This window comes from Mugil cephalus, chromosome 1 (assembly GCF_022458985.1).
Source record: "Mugil cephalus isolate CIBA_MC_2020 chromosome 1, CIBA_Mcephalus_1.1, whole genome shotgun sequence".
NCBI classification, from domain to species: Eukaryota; Metazoa; Chordata; class Actinopteri; order Mugiliformes; family Mugilidae; genus Mugil; species Mugil cephalus.
Window position 1 is genome coordinate 7,990,552 of NC_061770.1, and position 22,130 is coordinate 8,012,681.

General features: G+C 42.8%; 2 protein-coding genes across 2 annotated transcripts; both read right to left on the reverse strand.

Moving 5' to 3' along the window:
• Positions 1-4,603: 4,603 nt before the first annotated feature.
• On the reverse strand, positions 4,604-12,740 carry csrnp2 (cysteine-serine-rich nuclear protein 2). Its single transcript, XM_047593707.1, has 5 exons — positions 12,064-12,740; positions 10,447-10,619; positions 10,088-10,350; positions 8,915-9,211; positions 4,604-7,770 (listed from the first exon to the last, which is right to left on the reverse strand). Exons 2-5 carry the CDS (start codon positions 10,604-10,606, stop codon positions 6,799-6,801), a joined length of 1,692 nt encoding a protein of 563 aa, XP_047449663.1. The 5' UTR covers positions 10,607-10,619; positions 12,064-12,740; the 3' UTR covers positions 4,604-6,798.
• Positions 12,741-13,157: 417 nt separating this feature from the next.
• Positions 13,158-22,087, reverse strand: tfcp2 (transcription factor CP2). Its single transcript, XM_047593721.1, has 16 exons — positions 21,762-22,087; positions 21,265-21,460; positions 19,779-19,930; positions 19,341-19,417; positions 19,125-19,230; positions 18,776-18,882; positions 18,360-18,512; positions 18,152-18,262; positions 17,501-17,589; positions 17,332-17,383; positions 16,576-16,669; positions 16,131-16,221; positions 15,922-16,028; positions 14,642-14,784; positions 14,470-14,521; positions 13,158-14,374 (listed from the first exon to the last, which is right to left on the reverse strand). Exons 2-16 carry the CDS (start codon positions 21,384-21,386, stop codon positions 14,337-14,339), a joined length of 1,494 nt encoding a protein of 497 aa, XP_047449677.1. The 5' UTR covers positions 21,387-21,460; positions 21,762-22,087; the 3' UTR covers positions 13,158-14,336.
• Positions 22,088-22,130: the final 43 nt, after the last annotated feature.

Below are 22,130 nucleotides of genomic sequence, written 5' to 3' on the forward strand. Positions count from 1 at the left end.
CCAGTGAAACCCTTTGTTACAGGAAATGAGGTCACTGGATAACACCATCAATACACAAGGCCGCTACTGAAATCCAGGCTGCTATAAACGTCAGCACGGCCCGGGCCCCCAGCTGGGAATGACTAACACCGCTGGTTTCATACAAGAAGGGGAGAAAGACGAGTCGGAATATGGTTTTAATTAACATTAAGAGACTGGCCTGCCGTGATCGGGGTTAGACATTTGCCACATGGAGGGAGTTTTACATGATTCACATAATTGTCCATTAGGGAATAGGGCACATGGACAGGAAGTGACTCCACATCCTTTCCCAGATTTTTAAAAGCACATATATCTCCTATTCCCACCACTTCTACAACAGAATGGATGACAGCTACCAATGTGCAACAGCAGGAAAGCGGAGAGCTGAACAGAGCTTGAAAAGCATTTTTTTATATATATATTGTAGGATTTTTTTTCAGGCATTATTTATCATTAGAGAAAAGTCTCCTTAGCTTGATGACATAGTTCAGTTTTGTGATCGCTCTATAGGAACGTTCACAGTCCTGTGGAGCCACATTTATAGCTAGTGAGGCTAAGATTGATTGATTTGTGACAACTTCACTTGCATTGTCATGTAAAACAAGCGACATTATTTTAATGGCATATCATTACACCAAGAGGACAATATAATCATTAAACATCCATTCTCTGAGGATTGTCACAGCTTGTCCCATTAAAAAGGCCGTGTGAAGGATTTAGGGAAGCCTATTAGCATAAGCGGAATATTGTATTCTTAATTATGTTTTCATCTGTACTTGCAACTATGAATCTTTAGACTTTTCTTTCACACTGTGGCAACCACCAAAGGTTCTCCTATACACAGAGATAAGGAAAACCTATTCAGCTTAGTTAATCCTTTAACACTGCCCATTTCAACTATTAGACTGCTACTTGAGATCTTTAAAATGAGAAATAATCCTGAAGACAAAAACTGAACGAGTAAAGATCGTAAAGAGCAAAATTAACCGCAACCTTCCGCGCATAGCGCACATAAATTAAAAACATCCTCACAGCAGCATGGGTCAAACGAGAGGTCCACATTCGTCTTTCCCCGGATACTTCTGATATGAAGTCACTCCTTCATGCTCCACGGGTAAGATAGAAAACATTCAGATGAGGTTACCCACTGGTTGTTGTTAAGAGGCTATGTAAGCATATAGATATTTAAACTTCCACCTCGAGGAAAGCTGGGCACGCAGCCATTTGCTTAGCTAATGGGATGGTTTTTATTACAAGACTGGAAGGAAGGAAGAACATGCAGCATTTAAGAGAAACCACAAGGAAACACGCAAAGGACTGAAACTACACACTTTTTTTTCAGTGAATTCCATAATGTAGGATGTTTTAGAGCTGTTGTTAGGAAACTTGAACGTAGCTATGACAGACACGTCCTTGAGGAGCAGCAGGCAGTGCAAGACACACCATATTTCACACAGCTGTGTGTCCACAGCTGTTTTTCTGGTTCTGCTGGGAATCATTTGGGCTCTGCTGCCATGCGTTGCTCTAGTTCACTTTCCCTTTTTTTTTTGCTTGTTCTGGCAGTGCCACCTCATACCCAGACATAGATGACATAAGAGAAATGTTCTGCTTTTGGCTTCAGTGTGTGCAGTCCTATTGAGCGAGATAGTCTAACTATGCTGTGATGTACTCGTTCAGGATTCAGGATTGTTGTAAAAGTTACCGTGTCATCATTTTCCTTACATGTGAGAGGCCCAGCAGTAAGATTACACTCCAGCATGCTGTATGCTGGCGCATAGATTCATGTGGAAGATTGATGCACAGGCATTTTGAAAAGAAAATCACATTTATCTGAAATGCCTGTCTTGCAGATTTCAATAAAGCAATAAAGTCCATCAGACAGCATCGCGTTGAGTTATTAGGTAAACAAACTTCTCTGCCTCGTATGATCTCAGTTCTGAACTGACCCATCCTTCTCCCTTCTTCCCTTTTTTCATAACAGGAACCAGGGGGACGAGGAACCGAACCTTACTGCCATGTCAATTGACTCGTCATGAAATCAATCCTTTAATCAAAACATTCTTAAAGAAATCATCATTTGTTCTGTTCAAATATGGATCGTTACACCTTTTTTTTCATATACACATGAAAAACATTCATGGGGTCTCATAACTGTGTAGTGAAACAAATGGACTGAACAGAGCACAGACCCTCCTACCATCTCATGTTAACAGTCGTTCCACATCTCTGTGACAGTGGGCAGCGTATCCTGGGAAGATTTAACAAGGAACTGTCCTTTTATCTGCCTTCAAAACCTTTTTACTTTCTTGAAGTTTAAAGAGAAGACGTACACATCATGCTGGAACTGTACCAGCAAAAGAAATACAGACTGACTCTGTGCAAAGGAAACAAATGACCAGAATATCTTAAGTCTGCAAAAGCCGAGAAGAAAAAAGTAAAATAATAAGAATTGTTTTAAGGGATTATGTGCCAGAATATTTTTCTGAGGAACCAGGCAACAAGGAGATAGTTGTTTCTACAACTAACTACAAAAAATACACTGTAACAGAGAATTACTTGTTTGCATAAAGGCACCAAATAAGCAGACAAGTAGATATTCATCCCTGTATTTGCTTTTAAACTGATGGGCTGAAAAAGAACGTTTTTTTCTTTTAGTGCCGACCTTCACTGCCTTCATTGTTTCCGTCTTCCTGCTCTCAGATGGATCCTTTCTCTTGAGCACACAGAATGAACTTTGTCCTGGGGGTCTGGATTTCCCTCTTCAGTTCAGCCAGCATGTGAAGAGCAGAACAGACTAGTGAAAATACCATGAGCCCCTTTTATGAATAGTGCCATTTAAGAGGGATTGGTTTCGGTGAAGGCCTAATGATGCCATAGTGCTGGCGTCACAGAGAGAGAGAGAGAGAGAGAGCATGGGATAAAGAGGGAGAGGGAGAGAGAAGGGGAAAGACGGAGCATTCTTTCCAGGCGCTGGAGCAGCACTTTCAGACTGGGAGACTGGAGCGAGGTGGTGTGGCAGTCTTCCATTTCACATACGTCACTCCTCCAACACCCAGTTGCTCTCCATGGCTCTGTCCAGTCACAACAATAAAACGAAAGGCCAGAAAAAGCTGGCGATTTTGCATGTCTGTCAACGCTCTCTGATGCGACTGTGGGAGCGTTTCTCCCTGATTACGACTTTATTTTACAGTCTCCGTAAAATCTTTCCACAGGCGCGTGATGGACTCCATCAGTGGGCCTGAAGCCATCAGGGTCAGCTGACTTCTTCCGGCCATTGGCGAGGTAAAACAATAGCAAGCCAGTTGCTGGAAAGGTTAAACAGACCATGCATGTTTCTCGGGGCTGTGGACCACAGCCACGATTGTTCCAGAGGTAATTTGTTTACTGGATGTTTGTGGCCTATTCTCAATCCCGAGTACAGCAAACAAAGAAGCACAAATAAAAGGTAACAAGCAGGGGGAGTGTAGTCAGGTAACTTGAAGCGAAGTTACACAGTCGGAGAGGCGCTCTGGAGATTTAAACAGTGAGCTTCTGTAAAAATGGTAAGCTGGCAAGAGACTCATTCATAAAAAATGTTGGAAACTGAAATAGCAGCGACATTCTTCCTTCTTTCTTTTAGTCAGTTGCTTTTTGAGTCATGGTAAATAAGTAGAATGTAACACAAGACTCAAACTGCAGGAGTACACTCTCATTTGCACAGCTACATAATCATGTGCTATGGCCTTTGTTCTAAATGTGCTCTGTCACAGAGAATGTTATTCGGCTTTTTTCAGAAGGTGACAAGTAAACTAATAAACATATGACACAAAGACTGATTTCACTGTTATTTATATCCACCTAACTTGGCAGTGTGTAACTTGACACCTAACTAGGCAAAAACTTTAGGGCTATAATGAGCTCACAGCTTCCTGCAACTGATCTAAAGGGTGTAGATATTTTGGTTTCCACCATCATTGTAGTGTAGGTGTCAACATGCAAGATCTGCTTGATCTGCATCACGGAAGACCTGCAGGCAGAGATCACTTTGAGGACTAAGGTCAGTGAGGGCAGGAAACTGGGTCATTATGAGGTTGGACTAATTTTGGTCATGCTAATATCTGCCGTAGTACTATCTCAGTGTCTCAGAGTCTCAGATTTCTGAGTGAGAACTCCAGTCAATGAAGCCAACACGTTTTCCTGCTCTGATTTCATGCTGCCACCTACTGGTCCTGCACAGCCACTGTCATGACCTCCAGTGTCTGAATGAGGACAAAGGCGTTACATTTACTGTTTTCTGGTAAAGTAGATAATGTCCAGACGTTTTCTGTACATTTGTTAATAAGTCACATGCATTATTAACAACAAACAGTAAAGTTGCTATGTAAAATACTTTTTTTAATTTATGCAAAAGAAATAAAGCGAATTGTGTTGCATTCAAAGCCTCCACTTTTAGCGAAGTATCATGCTGCAGATCTGGCTTGTTTTAATTTATATATTTTTGCTTTAATGTCTACATTATCTCTGTGTATTAGCAATTAAACCAAATCAAGGTGAAGGGTGATGAATTATAACCATCTACTATGAAAAATAACACCACACACCATCCTTTTTGCAACGAATGTTTTATTGTTTTTATTTTTGTATAAAAAAAAACTTTTTGTCCACTTTAGGCAACAGTTAGCATGAGAGTAGTCCTCACAGCTTTTAGATGAAGTCTAAACCTATCAGTCTTCTCAACATCCACACATCCCTTTCACACAGAAAAACACATAATCACATAGTGTACTGGAGTTAATTTGGTGCAGTGGTCCCAAACCTATGTCTATTAGTAGAAAGCCATGGACAAAAGCTCAACAATAGGCAGCTTGTAATCATCATCACTTCAAAGATGGTACTATGTCAAGGCAAGTCACGCAAGCACAAAGAGCCACAATAAATCTGCAGCCTCACAATAAGTACAGGAGACTGCTTTGTTAAAATCTGATGAATGAAAGCATCATTTAATTAGGTCTGAAACCACTGCTTTGGTGCAACTCTTAAGCAGGATTATATTAAGACAACCAAAAAAAAAACAAAAAAAAAAAAAGGCAAAGGAATACATCAGACAACTCATACACGGCAGCACATCCTGTGTTAGGCGAGCCGTTACTAAAAGCAACAGCTGTAGTTTCTGGCAACGAAACAAAGGACTGATTTTGTGTAAGGAGAGTCGGCACACTTACGCAGATCAGTAATAAACGGGACGCAGCTTAAAAAGACATCTAAAGACCAGAAATGTTACATACTCGATCACAGAACACCTCATTCCATAATCACCACGTTAATGACTTGCAGTGCAGTAGCTATTGCGTTCTTACATCAGCCGTGGGGAAAAATTTATCATTGAAGGGGGGGGGGGGGGGGGGGGGACTGTAAATCTGTAACATCAGCACCTTTCGGGAATAAAATATATCATCCTAACTAACACGCCACCCCCAGCCCGTCTCTAATACAGTACATACTCATGTGCATGCACACGCAGATGCACCTTTCGCTCTTGTGTAGAGATACCAACACACACACACGCACGCACACACACACACACACACACACACACACACAGCTCGAACATAAAATATACAAATTCAGGCTGTTGTCAATCTGATCCATAAATTACTCACATCACTTTTTATAACTACTTATAACAGATTTCTTTCAATATTTACTGCTATTTTCTTCATAGTAAATTTGATTCAGAATGATCTCTTCCGTACAGAGCAACGTGTTTAAAAAAGAAAAAAATAAGAAAAAAAAAGGACTAGGAAGATCTATTTCATAACATGACTGACTACATGGCATTACTGTGTGGATGAATGAAAGAAATAACATCTCCTTTCATTCCAGACCGCAAGGACTTCAAAACAATGAGAATCTAATTCACAAAAGACACAAATAATATCATAGGCATTGCAACTACAGGTAAACGTTCTTTTTTTTTTTTTTTAGTTATTATTATTATTGTTGACAAATCGACTGCGTTTGTACGAGCAGTCCGAGTTGAGCAAGAGCAACAACTAAGGCCAGTGCTAATCTGCTCCTCTGCGTAGGTTTATCTTGTCAGTGCAGCGCAGCGCAGCCACGACAACCTCGGTTCACAATATGCGCACGGATCGAAAAAAAAAGCAGCAACCTCAGCTCTGTCTTGCGCACATTGCAAATGCATATACAGTACACAAAAACAAGTATTTCCAGGATTATTAGGTCTATTTTTCAGCGGAGGATACAACCAGAGGCCTTTATTTGGCTTGACTACAGCACAGGTATGCTGTCGTGGAGAGTGAGCCAGTTACGTATCTAAATACACCAGCGTCTTGCACGCTTGCAAGACAATCTGTGTTTAGTGTTGACAGCTTTACACGTCACCAAACAAAAGGCTTATGTCAGCATTCGCGGACACTGTGTTTTCTATTTGCTTGCGTTGGAAATGAACAAAGCACTACTCGCTGCACTCCTACATACAAGTGTTGTTTTGATGTTTTTTTTCCATTAAGGCCGCATTCATCACCCCCGACAGAATTACGTACAATGTTGCCGTTTAACTGCATCCATATTACTAGTCGGGAGCAACCTGTTTGTGCTTTCAGCATCTCCCCCTCCCTCGAGTTTTTCTAATACTCCAGATAATTCAGTGACGGTCACTGTGAGAGATCGAGCAACTCGTAGTCATTCTGGATGAGAGCGGGAATAAACGTGAAATGTGGATTTTTTTTCTCGTGTTGGATGAAGTCGTTGTGCAAAATATCTGCAGAGAAGCTAGTACTAAACTTCGGGAGGCAGTGGATCTACTCCTTTCTCCAGGCAGGGCTCCCCTTGGCACTGCTCTACCGGGACGTTCTGCTGAGGACTTGCGGGCCTCTCCTCCACCACGGCCCCGCGTTTCTCTGAGCACAAGATCACATTGGTCAAAGATGTGCCCGAGCTCCGTAGACAGGCATTGTCTTTATGCTTATCAACCCTCAGCTCCTCTCCTCCTTCTTGTTTCCTCTCCATCATCTCCTCCCCCTTCTCTTGTTTCCGCTCCACGAGCTCCTCTCCTCCTGCGTCTTGTTCCTCTGCCCTGGGGAGCACCTCAAAGGCTCCAGGCTCAATAGGACTGAGCTGATAGTACAGCAGAGAGGTGGAGTCTTTGAGGAGCTCAGAAGGGCTCTCCTCCTGGTTGTCAGTGATGCACAGCACCGTGGCCCCTGTGGGGAAAGGTCCTTGCAGGAGAACCTGATCCACGCCCGGAACCTCTGCTTGCACGGGCAGCTCCCCTTCCAAGGCACTGGGTAGCAGGCAGAGGGGCTGCTCCGCGAGGCCGCCGTTGCTCAGCTCCTGCTGCACCGCCTCCCCGTCGGCCTCCTCCCTCTCCCTCCTCTCCTGCTCTTCAGCGCTCTGCAGGTGCAACACGGCCGTCTCGTTCTCCCGCTCCAGTATGTCCTGCTCCGCCAGGAGATCCTGGACCTCCACAACGGACTGCGGCTCGTTCTCCTCCAGCTCAGAGTCCAGGCCGGCGATGGAAGATAGGTCCGGGGAAGTGGGGCAAATGGAGGAGGGGGAAGACATTTGGTCTGATTCGGCGGCGTACTGGTCCCCGGGCCCTTGTATCAGCATCCTCCTCTTCTCCAAGTCCAGCTTCATGATGGTGTGCAGGTAGTGGGTTCGGACACGGAGGGGGTTGAACTCGATGCGGCCCGACACGTTGCCGCAGCCGTCCCTCGAGCAGCCGCACGGGAAAGACATTCGATCCACCTGGAGAAGAAAGCTGGGGTGAATTCAGTTTCACTGTTGTCGTGCTTCACCAGTAAAGGGCAGAGTAAACACTTGGGAATCACTGACTGATCTACGTAAGTTATGTGTAAAAACGGACGAGAAATAAGGAGATCAGTGGAAAAGGAATGAGATTTTTTGTTACTGGGCACTACATCTGGCTAAGACAGAAATTTACTTATGTGGTCGAATAAGAAAATCAGCCTCGACTAAGTTAAACGCACATTTTAGGTCTCAAAGGATATGATCCAGAAAAAAATCTAATTGGAGGAAGTAAGAAAGCAACTGAGACTAAATACGTATCAGCATGCTATAACCTGATCACTGTCGTCAGTAACACATGTAAATGTGGACCTATGTGAGTTCTTTGTAATGTTAAAATAAACTGTCCTAGAACTGTGATGTTTCCCAGCCAACACGCACTCACAAACATATGCACGAAAAAGAAAAAGCCTTTTAATGAGTTATGCGTCAATATGTATAATGTCTTGTATATTATAGGAAATGAGGTATAAAGTCTTATTTCACTAAAATACGGATGCATTTCAGTCAGTAGAGCGAATCATTCAGGCTGCAGGCCACTATTGTGCTGAAATGCCTTTACTCTTCAACGTACAATTCCTGAAATAAAGAACGAATAGTCAATCGGCTTAAACCTTTCCACTAAACGAAATAGTAAATTTAGCCACGACTGCTTCGCGCATGCATGGAGGGTCCTTTAAGCTGCTCTCTTCCAGTACAAACTTCCTCAGTTCCCACAATGGAAACTACAACACAGGAACTGGAGTTCAGCAAATGGCAGGCACTGAGAGTGGCCATTTTCAGAGCGGAGCGGAATACATGCAGCGTGTAAACTCTGCAAACCTCAACAAAATGTTCATTTTTAGGAGCAGACATTTTGATTTGTCACAGGAGGAGGAGGAGAGCACATGTGTTTAGATTATATATTAACAACTACTCTGTTGTATTTAAGAGTCCCGACAGTCAGCCAGCATGTACAGTACTCTGGAGCTGAAGTAACAACATGGCAGTCACACTGATTTTAATTATTTACATTTTTCCACTGTGCCACAGTGTCTTCCAGAGGTAAATGAATGTGGGAAAAGGGAAACAAGCCGTCTCTCACCTGGCACTTAATACCGGCCTGGCTGCAGCCACAGTGGCGAGGGTCACAGTACAAACGGCAGTCGCAACCGCATTCCTCCCGGGACAGGCGGATGGCTCTGAGCTCGGCTTTCTCCCGGGCGTCGATGCGGGCGATGCCGGAGGCTCGCAGGAGGGCCCGGCGACGCTTGGTGGGCAGCGGCTGAAGGAAGAAACAGTCGTCCACCTCCATGCCGTCCACGTCCAGGTCCTCGTCCGAAACGTCCTCCAGAGTCAGCAGGTCTGCCTGAGCGCACTCCACCGTGCCGTTCCTTGTCAGCTGTGGACGGCAATAGTTAGTGCGGAGGTGGGAGCTGTGGACAATGAGGGGCTGGCTGCCTTTTGAGCTTTAATTTTTAAGCTTGAGTAAGTGACCCCAGAGAGCGACTGGCTGCACTAAGTGCCCTATTTTCACATTTCATACAAGAATCTTCAAACAGCCACTTGTAGAGGACGTACTTGGTTAGTTTAAGTAAAAGTACTGTAATTTCTTATAAATGTGGTGTATATAAAGTAAATAGTAGATTGTTAACACTGATGCACTGTTACTCCATAGGGTGTTTTATATACTTTCTACTTTGGTTGTTTAGTTTTCTGGTTCCCATTCTGGAAGGAAGGCCCCTTCTAAGGGGCATCACAAGACAGATCTGACAGCCTGTGAGATGATTAATCAGGCAGGAAAGAGGGAAAACAAACTTGTATCACACAAATGTTTATTTATCTTTTGATGCTTCTCCGAATTTGTGTAAATTTGTTTGAAATATTGTAGATTTTTACCTCTGTGGCCTGAGAGAGAGTTATTTAAATGAAACCATTTGAGAGGTTCAAAGGAGGTAATTAGTCTTCAGCCGGCCTGCTAACTGCTCACAGGCATGGGAAACGTTGAAAGGGGCCCCATCCAGAGTGGTTTCGTAAGGAGTCACAAGACAAAAAGATGATGTGATCTTAAAGGACAGTCCCTGAGTAGAGGCTCCCACTGCAAATCTGCTTTTCACGCTCTGCTTAGATGCTTCAATACTAAATTTATTGATACAATGCAATAAAGTTATGTCCCCTAATCTTTTAAGATCAGGACAAAGGACTCACTCACTATTAACAGTCAGGGGCGCATAAAGGTATAGCAGAACTCAAGATGATATACCTTCACATACTTTACCTTCATCTTGCGGGCGTTGAGCTTCTCCTGGCGCAGGTGCTGGCGCAGAGTGTGCCGGTGACTGGTTTCCTGTTCGCGCGCGAACTCGCCCAGCGTGTAGCGTCTGATGGAGGAGTGGTGACGGGCCATGCCCAGGGAGCTGCCTCCTTGGCTGGGCACGCTGGTGAAGCCCTGCCGCCGGGGGAAGTAGTACACCGTCACCACGTCGAAGCGCACCCGCTTCCCCCCCGGCGACGGCTTGTGCTGTCTGAGGATAGAGGTCGCTGGCGTGGGGACAAAACGGGGAGATTTGGGTTTAACGTGAGCAACACGGGTCGGTGTTTATTTCCTTTTAATGTGCGCCTTCGTCTGTTTCTCACGGGTAAATGTAGTGCTGGAAGGCGGGTTGAGGCTGTCGCAGCTGTCAGCGCTGTCGCTGCTGGAGATGTCATCGTCAGAGTCCTTAGGTGTAGAGAATGGAGAGCTGTTGTCCACCTCTTCATATCTTCGTTTGAGGCTGAGGGACGAACCTGCCTCCATGGAAACTTGGTGTCTTAGGGGACAGAGCAGCACACGTCAAGCCGCGGAGAACACACTCTGCACCACTTAGAGGTGCACAGAAAGACACAATCATCACCATATTGTTCATGTTCAACATAAAAAAATGGGTTGTCACTCAGAGAATAGTGTCATTCTTTTATCAGACTGTGGGGTCAGCTCCCGACAGATAAACAACAAGGTGACATCTGCTCGGCCCCCGTCTCCTTTCATCTGTATTCTAGCTCCATCATTTCGTCCCTCTGCCTCCCATCTCACGCGAAATCCGACTCTCAAATCGTCAAGTCTAGAAACGTAACCATGGCAACTGGGCAAGCACGGTCTGTGTGAACAGCCTTGAAGCGAATGATCTCTACGTGGCTTCGCACGCTCTTCTCCCGTTCCTTTTAACGTGACAGCTCTGCGTTAAACGGTGCAGGGGGACGTCGAGACGAGGGAAAGGTGGAGCTGATCAAACACGTCTGCGGGAAAGGTCGAGCAAGGTGAATGAAAGCAGCACATGTAGTCTGATGTCTGCATCACACGAACAGTTTTTACTATTCAGTCTATAGCAACAGCATACCATGTGTTACTATAACAGTGCTCTCTGTGGTGTGACTGAGGTAACTAACAGTTTATTAAACAGCCCTCTCTTTTAAACGGGTCCTTGGTTAACATGTGACCGGCTACAGACTGCACGGAGTCACTCGTAAATGGGACAGCTCCACGTGAGTAATTACCCATTCAGGTTTTTTTTTTTCTTTTAAAGAAAATACAATCCAGCATTTCCATAACATGTGTCCTTAAATGGATAGATGGTGAAGGGGTGGTGTCATAATGGAGACAGATCCTGAATCTGCCCTGTGAATAATGAATCAACTGCGGTCGTTTTACTGAAAAGGTGCTAAAATAATAGTGCACGCACAAATAACTGAATGGCTCGATGCTCGTGGGGAGGTGCTGTGACTGTGTGACTGCGACGCTGCAGTGTAAAACTACCGATTGCTCTCCGTGGATTGGGATTCTCAGCTAATTTGACACACTTGAGGAGGTTGTGAAGGAGCCGGGCCTGGTCATGAGGCTCCTGTGGAGATGCTGGTTTGGTTACACTTTGAACCATTTTCTGTCCGGTGTGAGCAGAGCAACACAGCTGATTTTTTTTTTTTTTTAGGGGACATCAGATTGCTCCTTCCAGGGCTTGGTTTGACCGTGGCAGTATGTTTGCAGACTTCACAGTGTATTTACCATCAGGGACATGCAGTTTGGATGAGGTATTTGTTTAACTGTGTGCATGCTGGTTAGGCAGTGTAAGGGGGGGAGGTTGGATTTTATATCAGCTTGACAAGCAGAAAGGCTCGATCGCCCTTACTCTCTGGTGAAGCTAGCACTCTCTACATTCTTCGCAGAAACACACAAACGCACACACACACAATGGTTAATGAAACACTAAACCCTCTTACCTGGGGCAGAAACAGGGACCCTTATTCCAAGCAGCTCGTAGGTAGAGATTTCTCTTTCCAACACTGAGCTGCACATCAATCTTTAAACGCCCTGTGTGGTGCTTTATTGTCCCTGAACCGAGTATCCGGACTGCAACCGCGGAGTGAATGGCTGTATGCCTTTGCGTGATTGTCAATTTGCAGCACTTCTATCTGGCTATATGAGGCTACTTAGGCTCCATGCTCATTGTTCTGCACCCTGAGAGACACACGAAGGAAGCAGGAGCTGCCTATAACACCGGGGTGTTTTATTTAAATGGTGCATACCTATCTATTTAAAGGACACAACGAAGAGGGGCGTCATGTGCAATTTATTCCCCAGCATTTTCGCTGCACAGGGAATAACGTGACGAGCCGAAGGGTCTTATCTTCCTGATGTGAGCCTTGTAATGCTCGCAATGGAGAAATCCGCTGACATCTGTGTTCGTTTATCCCTTTTTTTCTCTCTCTCTCTCTTCTCACCGGGGCGGGTGCAGTCGTCTGTCTTCGTTGTCTTCTCGATGTAAAAACGCGGACCGGCTCGTTTCGTTTGGTTGTCAAAATGTTTCACGGTTTCTAAGAGAAGACGTCTTTTCTCCCGGTTTTGCCCCGGTCCCGTTTGTTACAATGTAACAATGGAGGAAGAAATTCTTCCCTGTAGCCGTATATATACTTATTGTGACATCACAGGTATGTCCTGCACCGGGGCATGCCGGGAGATGAAGTGATTCGGCGGTTTTTCTCATTTTGCCTTCTTTGTTCACACTGGGTTGGATTAGACGTGTAAAAACGACAAGGAGTTGCATTCAATATAAGTCGCCGTTTGAGCATGAAATAATTTACGGGATAAGTAATGTTCCTCATCGTGTCTTGTTTCCATGGCAACAAAATGACTAAGCATCCACATCTGCTCCACAAAGAGGCAGATGTGGATGCTAAATAATATAATAACTTGTCACCATTTTCTCAGCAGCTTCAAAGCATAGGAAATGTGATTTTTTTTTTTTTTTTTTTAAAAAAAGCATATTTTATTTTTGTACACATCAGGAGAGAGATGGCAGATGGCAGCAAGGACATGGATGGGTAAGTATTTTAATAACGCTGACGAGATGGGACAAAGATGGATATCTAAAACGTTGAGCGATCAATTTCATGTTAGCAGTACAAAGGACCAAACGTAAACTAATCATATCCGTTCACAGGCAGCTCTGGTGTGCTCAGCAACCCATTAATTCATTAGCAGTCAGATGTGGTAGCATCCAAAAAACAACAATGAAGAGATGCAAGTTTGTTAAAAAGATTAAGAGAAAAAAAAACAGTAATGCATGATCTATTTTAAAACAATGATCTACTTAAAAATAATGTTGTAAAAATGCCACAAAGAAACATAACGAAATGCTGGGGCGCTAAATAGTTGGACAAGAAGCACATGAAGACGAGTTTGCTGGTGTTGCCACTGTGATCACTAACATAGACAGACTGCATGTATCATGTCACAATCACATGTGCCAGAATGTTGTCTACACAAACTATAAGGACCAAAGAGTGTTTGAAGATCAGGACAAACCCCCATACCCCCCCTCCAATCAGAGTAACAGGCAGACATTTTTAGCATTTAAAAGGAATCCAGGATGGACAGCTAGACTCCAACAGTTTCCCTTCAATTCCCACACATCTGGATGCCTCTTGTGGTTCTTCGATGCAAATGTGTGATTGTGTTAGCTGTACCGGGTTTCTTGAAAACTGGCTTGGACTCCGTAAGGCGATCTAGCACGAGGAGGACGAGGAATCATGCTGAATTGCGGACTGAAAGTCAGGTGCTCTCGGTGTAACCGTCTCTCCTTTTTTGTGGGTTTTTGGTTTTTTGAAGACATGACAAACAGCTGACTGTAGCACAGGGCTTTGGCACACCAGATGCGATAACAATCGGCAATAGCAGCTGCAGTGCCGCAATACTCTTTTTGAGATATAAGCGACAGAGGAAAACGCAACCATTTAAGGGAGAACACGGCAGAGTGAGGAGGCGGCAGTTAAATCGCTGTGGTAACAGAGTCACTCTCACAAAAGTAAGACAGAAAGGTATTTGGTGAAGACAGGGTCAGGTGCTTCGGTTGCACGATCCTCCTTGCTGCCTCAAGGGGTTTCTTGGGGCATTTCCATATATTCCACGAACAGCAAGGAGTCTGAAGCTGTAGAGGGGCTGATCGGATCAGATCTAAAGAAGAGAGGAAGGCTGGGCCACTTTCTTGCCCAATTCACTTTAAGATGATGTGGTAGCCGTCATTTGTGTCATCTAGAAAAAAAAAAAAAATGGAATTATAAGTTCATCAAAGATCTACAGTAAATACAGAAGCAGATAAATCATGTATCAGTGCCACGCTCAAATACCTTTCATTGTGTCCAAAATAAAACATACTTCATCTTGGAAGTTCTGAATCATCTGTAAGGAGGAGAGTAAACGTTTAATGTAGGAGGGAAAGAAATGTGGGGAAAAAAATGACAACTGGTCTCACGGCATCTGTGACTGCTTTGAAAGTGGAAGTAAAACAGATCCTCTTACCTCATCACTAACCAGAACGTGAATGCCAGTGGGACCCTGTTTAAAGATCTGATTTATCTGTCTGGGCGAGATGTTGAAGAGCTGAGCGATCTTCTCTGTCAGCTCACCAGCCGTGAGTTCCTCCAGGTAAATAGCGTGATATACTGCAGGAAAAAGAGGGTGGAACCAAAACTGTTATTCGCTTGTTGGTCAGAGTTAAACTGATACCCCTCTCATGACTGTACAATCAATACAAAGCTACAAACAGCACATGGCTATCTTAGCATGAAGCCCTGGAAACAGGGAGAAACCCCGAGTGTTGCACTGAAGACATGATTCCAGGATTTAAAAAATGTGAATGGTGTTGATGACAACTCCAAGCAAATCCAAATAAAAGCAATTATCATTTTATTATTATTACTGTTATTAATAGGACAATGCACATTAATCGGCATTGACGCATTAGTCACCGTAAATACGTCAGACTTATCACAACTGCTAATTGTTAGTCGTAGCCCCAAGGCAGGTACACAACACAGACAGGGAAGACTTTAAAACAACAATCATACGACAGACAATTACAGAACCAGACACAGACAGACAACGTCAACAGTATCTAAACAAACAATGTTATGACAAAACTTTTGACCCACAATTATAAAACTGAATGGACCAAGAACCAAAGAGTACGCACCAGATTAAGAAAACTATTTATGTAATGTGAGAACATGTGTGATTCATTTTTAATCAGAGTTTGAGATTTTTTTTTTTTTTAAAGTAAGTAGTTGTTGCAGTTTCAGATGTGAAACAGGTGGTAACTTGTTCCAGGAATGCGTTCCTCTTACAGATAAGAGCATTCGGGAGAATTTAGTTCTACGTCTCGGTACATTACAGACACATCTAGTTCTAGTTTCGTTCTTCGTCTTTCAATGTCTTTTTCTCTGGATGAATTCATTCAGTGGTGGAGCATTTAAAAGTTTGAAGATGAGACAGGCATCCATTAAGATTTGATAGCTGTCTAGATCAAGAATATTATACTTTTTTAGGTCATTTAATGAAAGTGAGGGGGTTTCCTGTCTAACCGCCTTGTTAAAGGCAGCTTAAATTTTCTTCCTTTAAAAAGTTCAATCAGAAAAATCAAGAAAACACATTCAGTCTGGTATGGAAGCTCCAGTTATCTAAGTTTTTTACTAGCGTAATTGCTACTATAATGAAAGAATGCAGCAGCCCTAGCCTCTTCCTCATTAGTATATATATGTTATAGATTCATACACTTGGTGAATCCCTAAACACGTACTGACCAAAGAAAGTGTTGGCAGCAGCATCTCCATTTTCGTGTTTCGGTTGCTGCTCCCGCGCCTGCTGAGACTCCTGGCAAACGTAGATGGTCAACCTCGGACGTACCACCCTGAGTCCACAAAGAGAAATGACAGAAAGGCAGATGCACGACAATGTACACTCCCCCTTTTGACAATATTAGATAAAAGTGACGAAACTGAACATGACTCACCGTCCTTTCAGTGCATTGAAGAGCCTAATACCATCAGCCGGCCCACAGATCTGAATAACATCCTCCCTGGTCAGCTTCAACAGGTCTGCCCCTGGCACACAACAGAACACGATGTTAACTTCAGCCTCTTTGTGAAACTAAAAATATATTTTATGTCAATGAAAACAACTTCATAGACCCAAATAAAAGAGTTCACTTTACAATTCTCATGTCTCCTGCAAGGTCACCATACAAGCTGAGCAACAGACCAGACCACAGGGTCCTGGCGGGGAATCAAAGTCTCGCTAAACCTGCGTCATTAAAAATGTGATCGGTTCTGAATCTCTGCTCACTTCCTTGATTTCTGTTTCTCTCTTAAAGCAGACACAGGAGTCACAAGATCATACTAAGCTCAAACGAAGAGGTGATGAATTTGTAACAATTTTTTATTGTGGTGCCGACTTACCTGAGAAGTTGGTGAAGAGTCGACAGAAGGGTGAGAAGCGGTTTCTGTGAAGCCACTGCTGTGCATCCTGCGGTGTTGCCGTGGGTAACAAATTCTGAGGAGCGACAGAACAAAAACACTTAAATTCAGCCCGACCATCGCCTTGTGAGATAGCTGGCGCTGGTATGGATCAGATCTGTCCTTGGAAGAATACATAAACTTGAAAAGAAAAGAAAAAATGAACAAAAACATACCTTACATGCACCGAGATTTTATTATGATTTCTTTCTTTTGCTTTAAAATGTAGTTTTCCCAGAGCCAATTATGCAACAAATTCTTCAAATCTGTTTTAAATAACTGAAATTAAAACGATGTCTGCATTGGCTTAATGACTTCTTAAAACTGGCTAAGAACAGGTGTAGTCGTACAGAGACTAAAACCACGTGAATTAGACTGAATCTGTCTGCTAAACAGTTAACACGGACAAAAATGAAATAAAATATCTCTTCTTTTCTCAGTTGCCGTGAATATAGTGGGAGTGGGGTCAAAACATATCAGGCACAGAGCTGCCCGGCTATCGAGTCTGTGAAGAATGAAATACTGTGACGTCACGCTTCAAGGTTAAATCTCAGAAGAACTGAATCACTGGCTGCTCCGGACATTCATTCAGTGGGAGCTGCTTTTGACAATTTATCACTGCCAGATAAAAGCATTTAAAGATGATATGCGTGGGTATACGGGCAGTGAAATAAATCCACAAAGTGAAAATGAACTTACGTCCGCTACCGGAACAACAGGCTCAGGTGGTTGGTGGTTTGGCGATCCATTTCTAGAAAAGATGGAAAAAACAAAACACTCACATTACAATCCTACAAGTGGATTTTCTTCTAATTACATTTAAGGAGCAATAACAACTCAGCATTTTCTGATACTGGGGCAAACGTACCCTTCAGCAACTGGAAAGCTGTTGTGTGAGCTGTTGAAACCTGGAGACGGAGAGTTGCTGACATATGTGACCTCAGGCCATGGAGAGCACTGCAGAGACCAACACTTGTTACTGATGCATCAGAATAATCACAGAACTAAAGCACCGTCATCATGAGCTATGAGCTACAGCTTCCACTCAGTCTGTGCCATCCTCAAGGGTACATGGTTTTAAATTTCCTTCTTTTATGCATTTGAGCTAAAAGCAAAATTTAATTCTTTGAATTAATTGTTTAGTAAAAGTCAATCAATCCTGACAACTTGTCAATCAAGAAAACATCTGTTACATCTGTTACAGCGTTGCTGTGTGACGACTCAAATAATCATAACATTTTTCATTACGGATTGTGGGTCAGATTAAAACAAGCAAGCGGAGGACGGCAACTAGGCCCAAGAGAAACAGTGTTACTGTGTCACAACCCAACTGGTTAATTGAGAAAATATTTAACAGATTATTCAGTGTTAAACTACCCATTAGTTGTAGTTGCAGGAGTTGAAAGGAGTTTAAGCATGTTCTTCAGAGGTCTAGATAATTATAATGGTTTTTATCTTATCTGTATTTAACCACTGATTCACGCCCACACACATAACACCACACACAGTACATGCTAACCTCTGTTAAGATTGTGGTTTCATATGATGGCTGGTACTTTTCCTTTTCCTGCGGTGCCCTCTTCTCCATCTTCTCCCTGTCTGTCTTCTGCTTTCTGTCTGCACCTTTGGGCTGAAACAGGCAGAGGAAATGAAGGTGGCAGCCCCGAACCAAGCTAAAAGAGGGACCAATAAAACATGTCTGGATTTAAATTTGTAATTCGTCTAACCTTGAAAACTTTGACCTGGCAGGAGGCTGAGTGAAGGTGTTCTGTGTACTCTCCGTTTTCATTCTCTTTAAACGTGTCGATCTGGATGCGGAAAGGCACTCCCTTTTCTCCTCCGTGCTTCCGCATGGTAAATTCTGTGCTGATGCAGTGAACCTAAAAGGGAAAGGAATATAAAACTGAAATCTACATGAGAATGATGACATCACTTTGGTCAGCAAAAAGACAGTTCAAGTGTTGTATTAGTCATTGCAGAATTACACTTAAGTGTTATTATGTCAAACAGAATAGATGAGCAAACCAAACATAGCTTGTTAACACCAACATACTCTCAATTGCTTCAGATTACTGAAACACTACAGAATAAAGGGAAGTGACAGCAAGTGCTAGGAAAACAAAAGTGTTGACCGTCATGCTACCTGGATAAAAACTGAGGTTCTTTTTGATGGGTCCCAAAGGAACTCCACAGTGTTAAGCTGAGTAGGGTTAGCCCTGGGGTCGATTATGCCGACTGACATGGGGATATCTGCAACGGATCAATGCAAAATAAACTGTTATCAAATGAGTTCTTAATAAACACTTTCTTCTACATAATAACACTGTCATGAATTTACAGTTCACGTTAATAGTCAATTTCCTGAACTGATCTTTTGGAATTTTTTTTAGATAGATAACAGACACACAATGTTAAACAGCAACAGCATTTCCATACATGAATCACATCACACAATCAAAACCTCATCAGACATCCTTGGTCTTGGCGCTCACCCAGGTCGAGGATGCGATCTCCGGGCCTGTTCCAGCGCCAGCCCTCCAGCTGCTGGTGCTCCGTGTACTGAAGTCGTCGGTCATGAAACACCACCCGAATAATACTCTGAAATGAAGAGAAATTCATTTTTACATTTACAGGCCGCTGTAAGGAATATTTATACCGTTTTGGACTTGCACGCATACAGGCGAATATAATGTAAAGCATATTCTTACCTTCACCATTTTACCAGTGATTTCAGGAAGTTCCCCAATCTTCCGATTGTCAAGCATTCGAATTTCATAGGACTGACCTGCAATGACAAATCAACAAGGTGAATCAAACTGCTGCAAAGCTGTCGTCCTTTTAAAAAGCAGCTATCCTTTTTTTTCTCTTCTCACTTTTATGACCAAAGTCACAACATATCTCATACTAAAAGGGAGGAAACAGGAACCAGTCAATTCTGTGAAGCACTTTTAGGTTATCATTGTGTAGCAGGGGAGAAAAAGATGTACCTAAACACCTTTTACCGTTTTACCTTTTAGGTAACACAAAAATAAACAAGGTCAGAGGCAGTGTCTTTAGACGTTGTACACTTTTTGATGAATTCAAAAAGTTGAATATAATTCATACAAAGTTGAATAGTAAACTGTGTCTGGGATCCTGAAGCTGACCTTGGTTGAGGTAGGTGAGTGTTTCATCATGCAGTTTAACGGCTGGTGAGGTAGCTGCACACAGAACATACTGAAAGGGAAGGATCTCGTTGTCAGAGTCTGGAGGCAGGTTGGACTCCTCCTGTTTGAAGATGGGAAGGGCAAGAACATCGCTGGAGAACAAAGAGAAAACCAACGCTATCAGCAAGCTGCCAAAAAAGTTTCTCACTCAAAGAAAACCTTTCTGCATAAAACAAAGTTGAAAATGTTTAATTTATAGAACGGCAGAATTTCAGCCTCATGAAAGGAATAATGTTAACTCAACCCACTATCATCTGAGGCTGAACGGTTCAATGTTCTCAAGTTTTGCAGTTCATTAACTATAATGGAGGTAGTGCTACTGAATACCATGGTATCCACTCAGCACAGCATTGCTCCTCTCAGCGCAAGAATTTCTGTAACAAGCTGAAACTTCTTATTGGAGCGTTTAACAAGCCACAAAGGGACAAAGTGAAGTACTTGAATTAGCGAAACTGAAATGGATTTTACAATATTTCCATCTCAAAAAAATGAGCATAAGCGTCAGAAAATAAATATTTAACTTAAATTCTCAAACAAGCTTCACCCAATGAAAAAAACACAGAACAGAGCGAGATAAATGCACTGAGGGTTTGGGGACGTACTGCAGCGAGACAGAGCGTAAACCTGACAGCCCAATCGAATTTCTTCAAAGAATATTCTCCATCTATTTGTGGCCAAGTAACTCTCTGCACCATTCAACTCAGGGTAGCACCAATCACTTTATGTATATTGTACATTGTCATGCGCTATGTCATGTTCTCCTTTGTCTACTTTGTATATACAGGATATATTTTTATTTTGTTTTTTTTTTCCTCTTTTATACTTTTATATATTCTCAACACTTGCACATTTCTTGTTTACACTTTTTGTTTAGCTGCGGAGGATGGTAATTTCAATCCTGTATTGTGCTGCACGTGTCAGAATTGACAATAAAGTTGACTTGACTAATTCAAAGGGAGAGATTATTCTGCACATACTGTCCAAAGATTAAGTGTCAGAAAATGTGAAAAACTGCACACAGCAGATGAGTTTGAGTTATAACAATCCTTTAAATGCCCTAAACACCTTAATTTAGAAAGTCAACTCTCATTTTAAATCATACTTGGACTCCTACAAGCCCTACGAATGAATTTCAGAGGAAATTCAGAAAACAGTTGTTAATGAAATGACATAAGAAACAAGCTAAAAGGCAAGAACAGCATTGATAAGGATCACAGTCAAACGTAAACCAAGCTGGAAACACAGTTTCATAAAGTTCAGAAAATGACAAATGAATAAGTCATCATTGTGAGGAGTCACTATTGCAAGTGTTTAATATATTGCTAATAGATACTTTTAATGTCCTATGTGTGTGTAACTGTGTTTAGTCAGAAATCAGAGGAGATATTTTGCAGTCCATCTGGGCTTAAGTCTCTAAATACTATACCTCATACTGTACGCGCCAGCACCAAGCTCCTGGCCAATCCCGGAGAGACTGGCATCAAAGTCCTGGACCAGTCCAGACTCAATCACTTCATCCGTGAGAGGCAGTTTCAGAGCCCACGCCATGGTGAGATGTGGAGATTTTACGGAGTGCAGTTCCGATTAAAACTCAAGCCAGGTTTTTACCTGTTTCTCACAACCTTTCAACATTTAGAGCAGAAGGTGAAATAAGTTAGTTATTGTCAGCGAGCGACGATAAAACACTGAACTAATGCACATTTGATTGTGGAAGATCACGCTCATATAACTGTTGGTAACAGGTGGTCAGTGTGGACAAAGCAGAGACCCTGAGTTTAACGTTACATGCACACGTTTTAATACAACGCAGCACTGGTCCACTGTTCAGCTCTAACGAACTTGTATCAAACCAGTGCTTGTTTTTAATTAAGGTACATTTAATTACTTTCTTACTCGGCAATCCATTTCAAATCAAACGCTTACCTTTCGGCGAAACGTGTAGCGGTTTGCTAATAATAGTTTCACGCCATCATGTCGCGCTCCTTGGTCTAAGCACTAAAATAAACATGTCGAGCTAACAACTTAGCTACGTAGCCTTCCAGTTAACTTAGCCAGAAGGATGTTACCTCTGATTTGCCTTCGCGAATAGATATTCAGCCGGCCGGTTTGTTGCCGCTAAGCATATCTGTACGTACAGTACCTCAAAAATATCACAAAACTGTTAAAATGTGTAAAAATGCCTTGCTTTTGTTTGTTTATCTCAGCTACGTCGGGAAAGGACCTGCCGTAATTTCCGGTTCGTGTTCTTCTTCGTTGTTACCTCAGGGCTCAGTGCTGATTAGCGCCACCCAC

What these genes read in the sequence shown, in the direction of transcription:
- tfcp2 (XM_047593721.1), bottom strand. Translation starts at nt 21,386, where the DNA reads ATGGCGTGGGCTCTGAAACTGCCTCTCACGGATGAAGTGATTGAGTCT. An exon ending in AAACCACAATCTTAACAGAG is followed by an intron (nt 17,590 to 18,151) that starts GTTAGCATGTAC and finishes TGGTCTCTGCAG; the next exon opens with TGCTCTCCATGGCCTGAGGT. An exon ending in CTGTTGTTCCGGTAGCGGAC is followed by an intron (nt 16,670 to 17,331) that starts GTAAGTTCATTT and finishes GTCGCTCCTCAG; the next exon opens with AATTTGTTACCCACGGCAAC.
- csrnp2 (XM_047593707.1), bottom strand. Translation starts at nt 10,606, where the DNA reads ATGGAGGCAGGTTCGTCCCTCAGCCTCAAACGAAGATATGAAGAGGTG. An exon ending in TTCCAGCACTACATTTACCC is followed by an intron (nt 10,351 to 10,446) that starts GTGAGAAACAGA and finishes TCCCCACGCCAG; the next exon opens with CGACCTCTATCCTCAGACAG. An exon ending in TCAACGCCCGCAAGATGAAG is followed by an intron (nt 9,212 to 10,087) that starts GTAAAGTATGTG and finishes TGCCGTCCACAG; the next exon opens with CTGACAAGGAACGGCACGGT.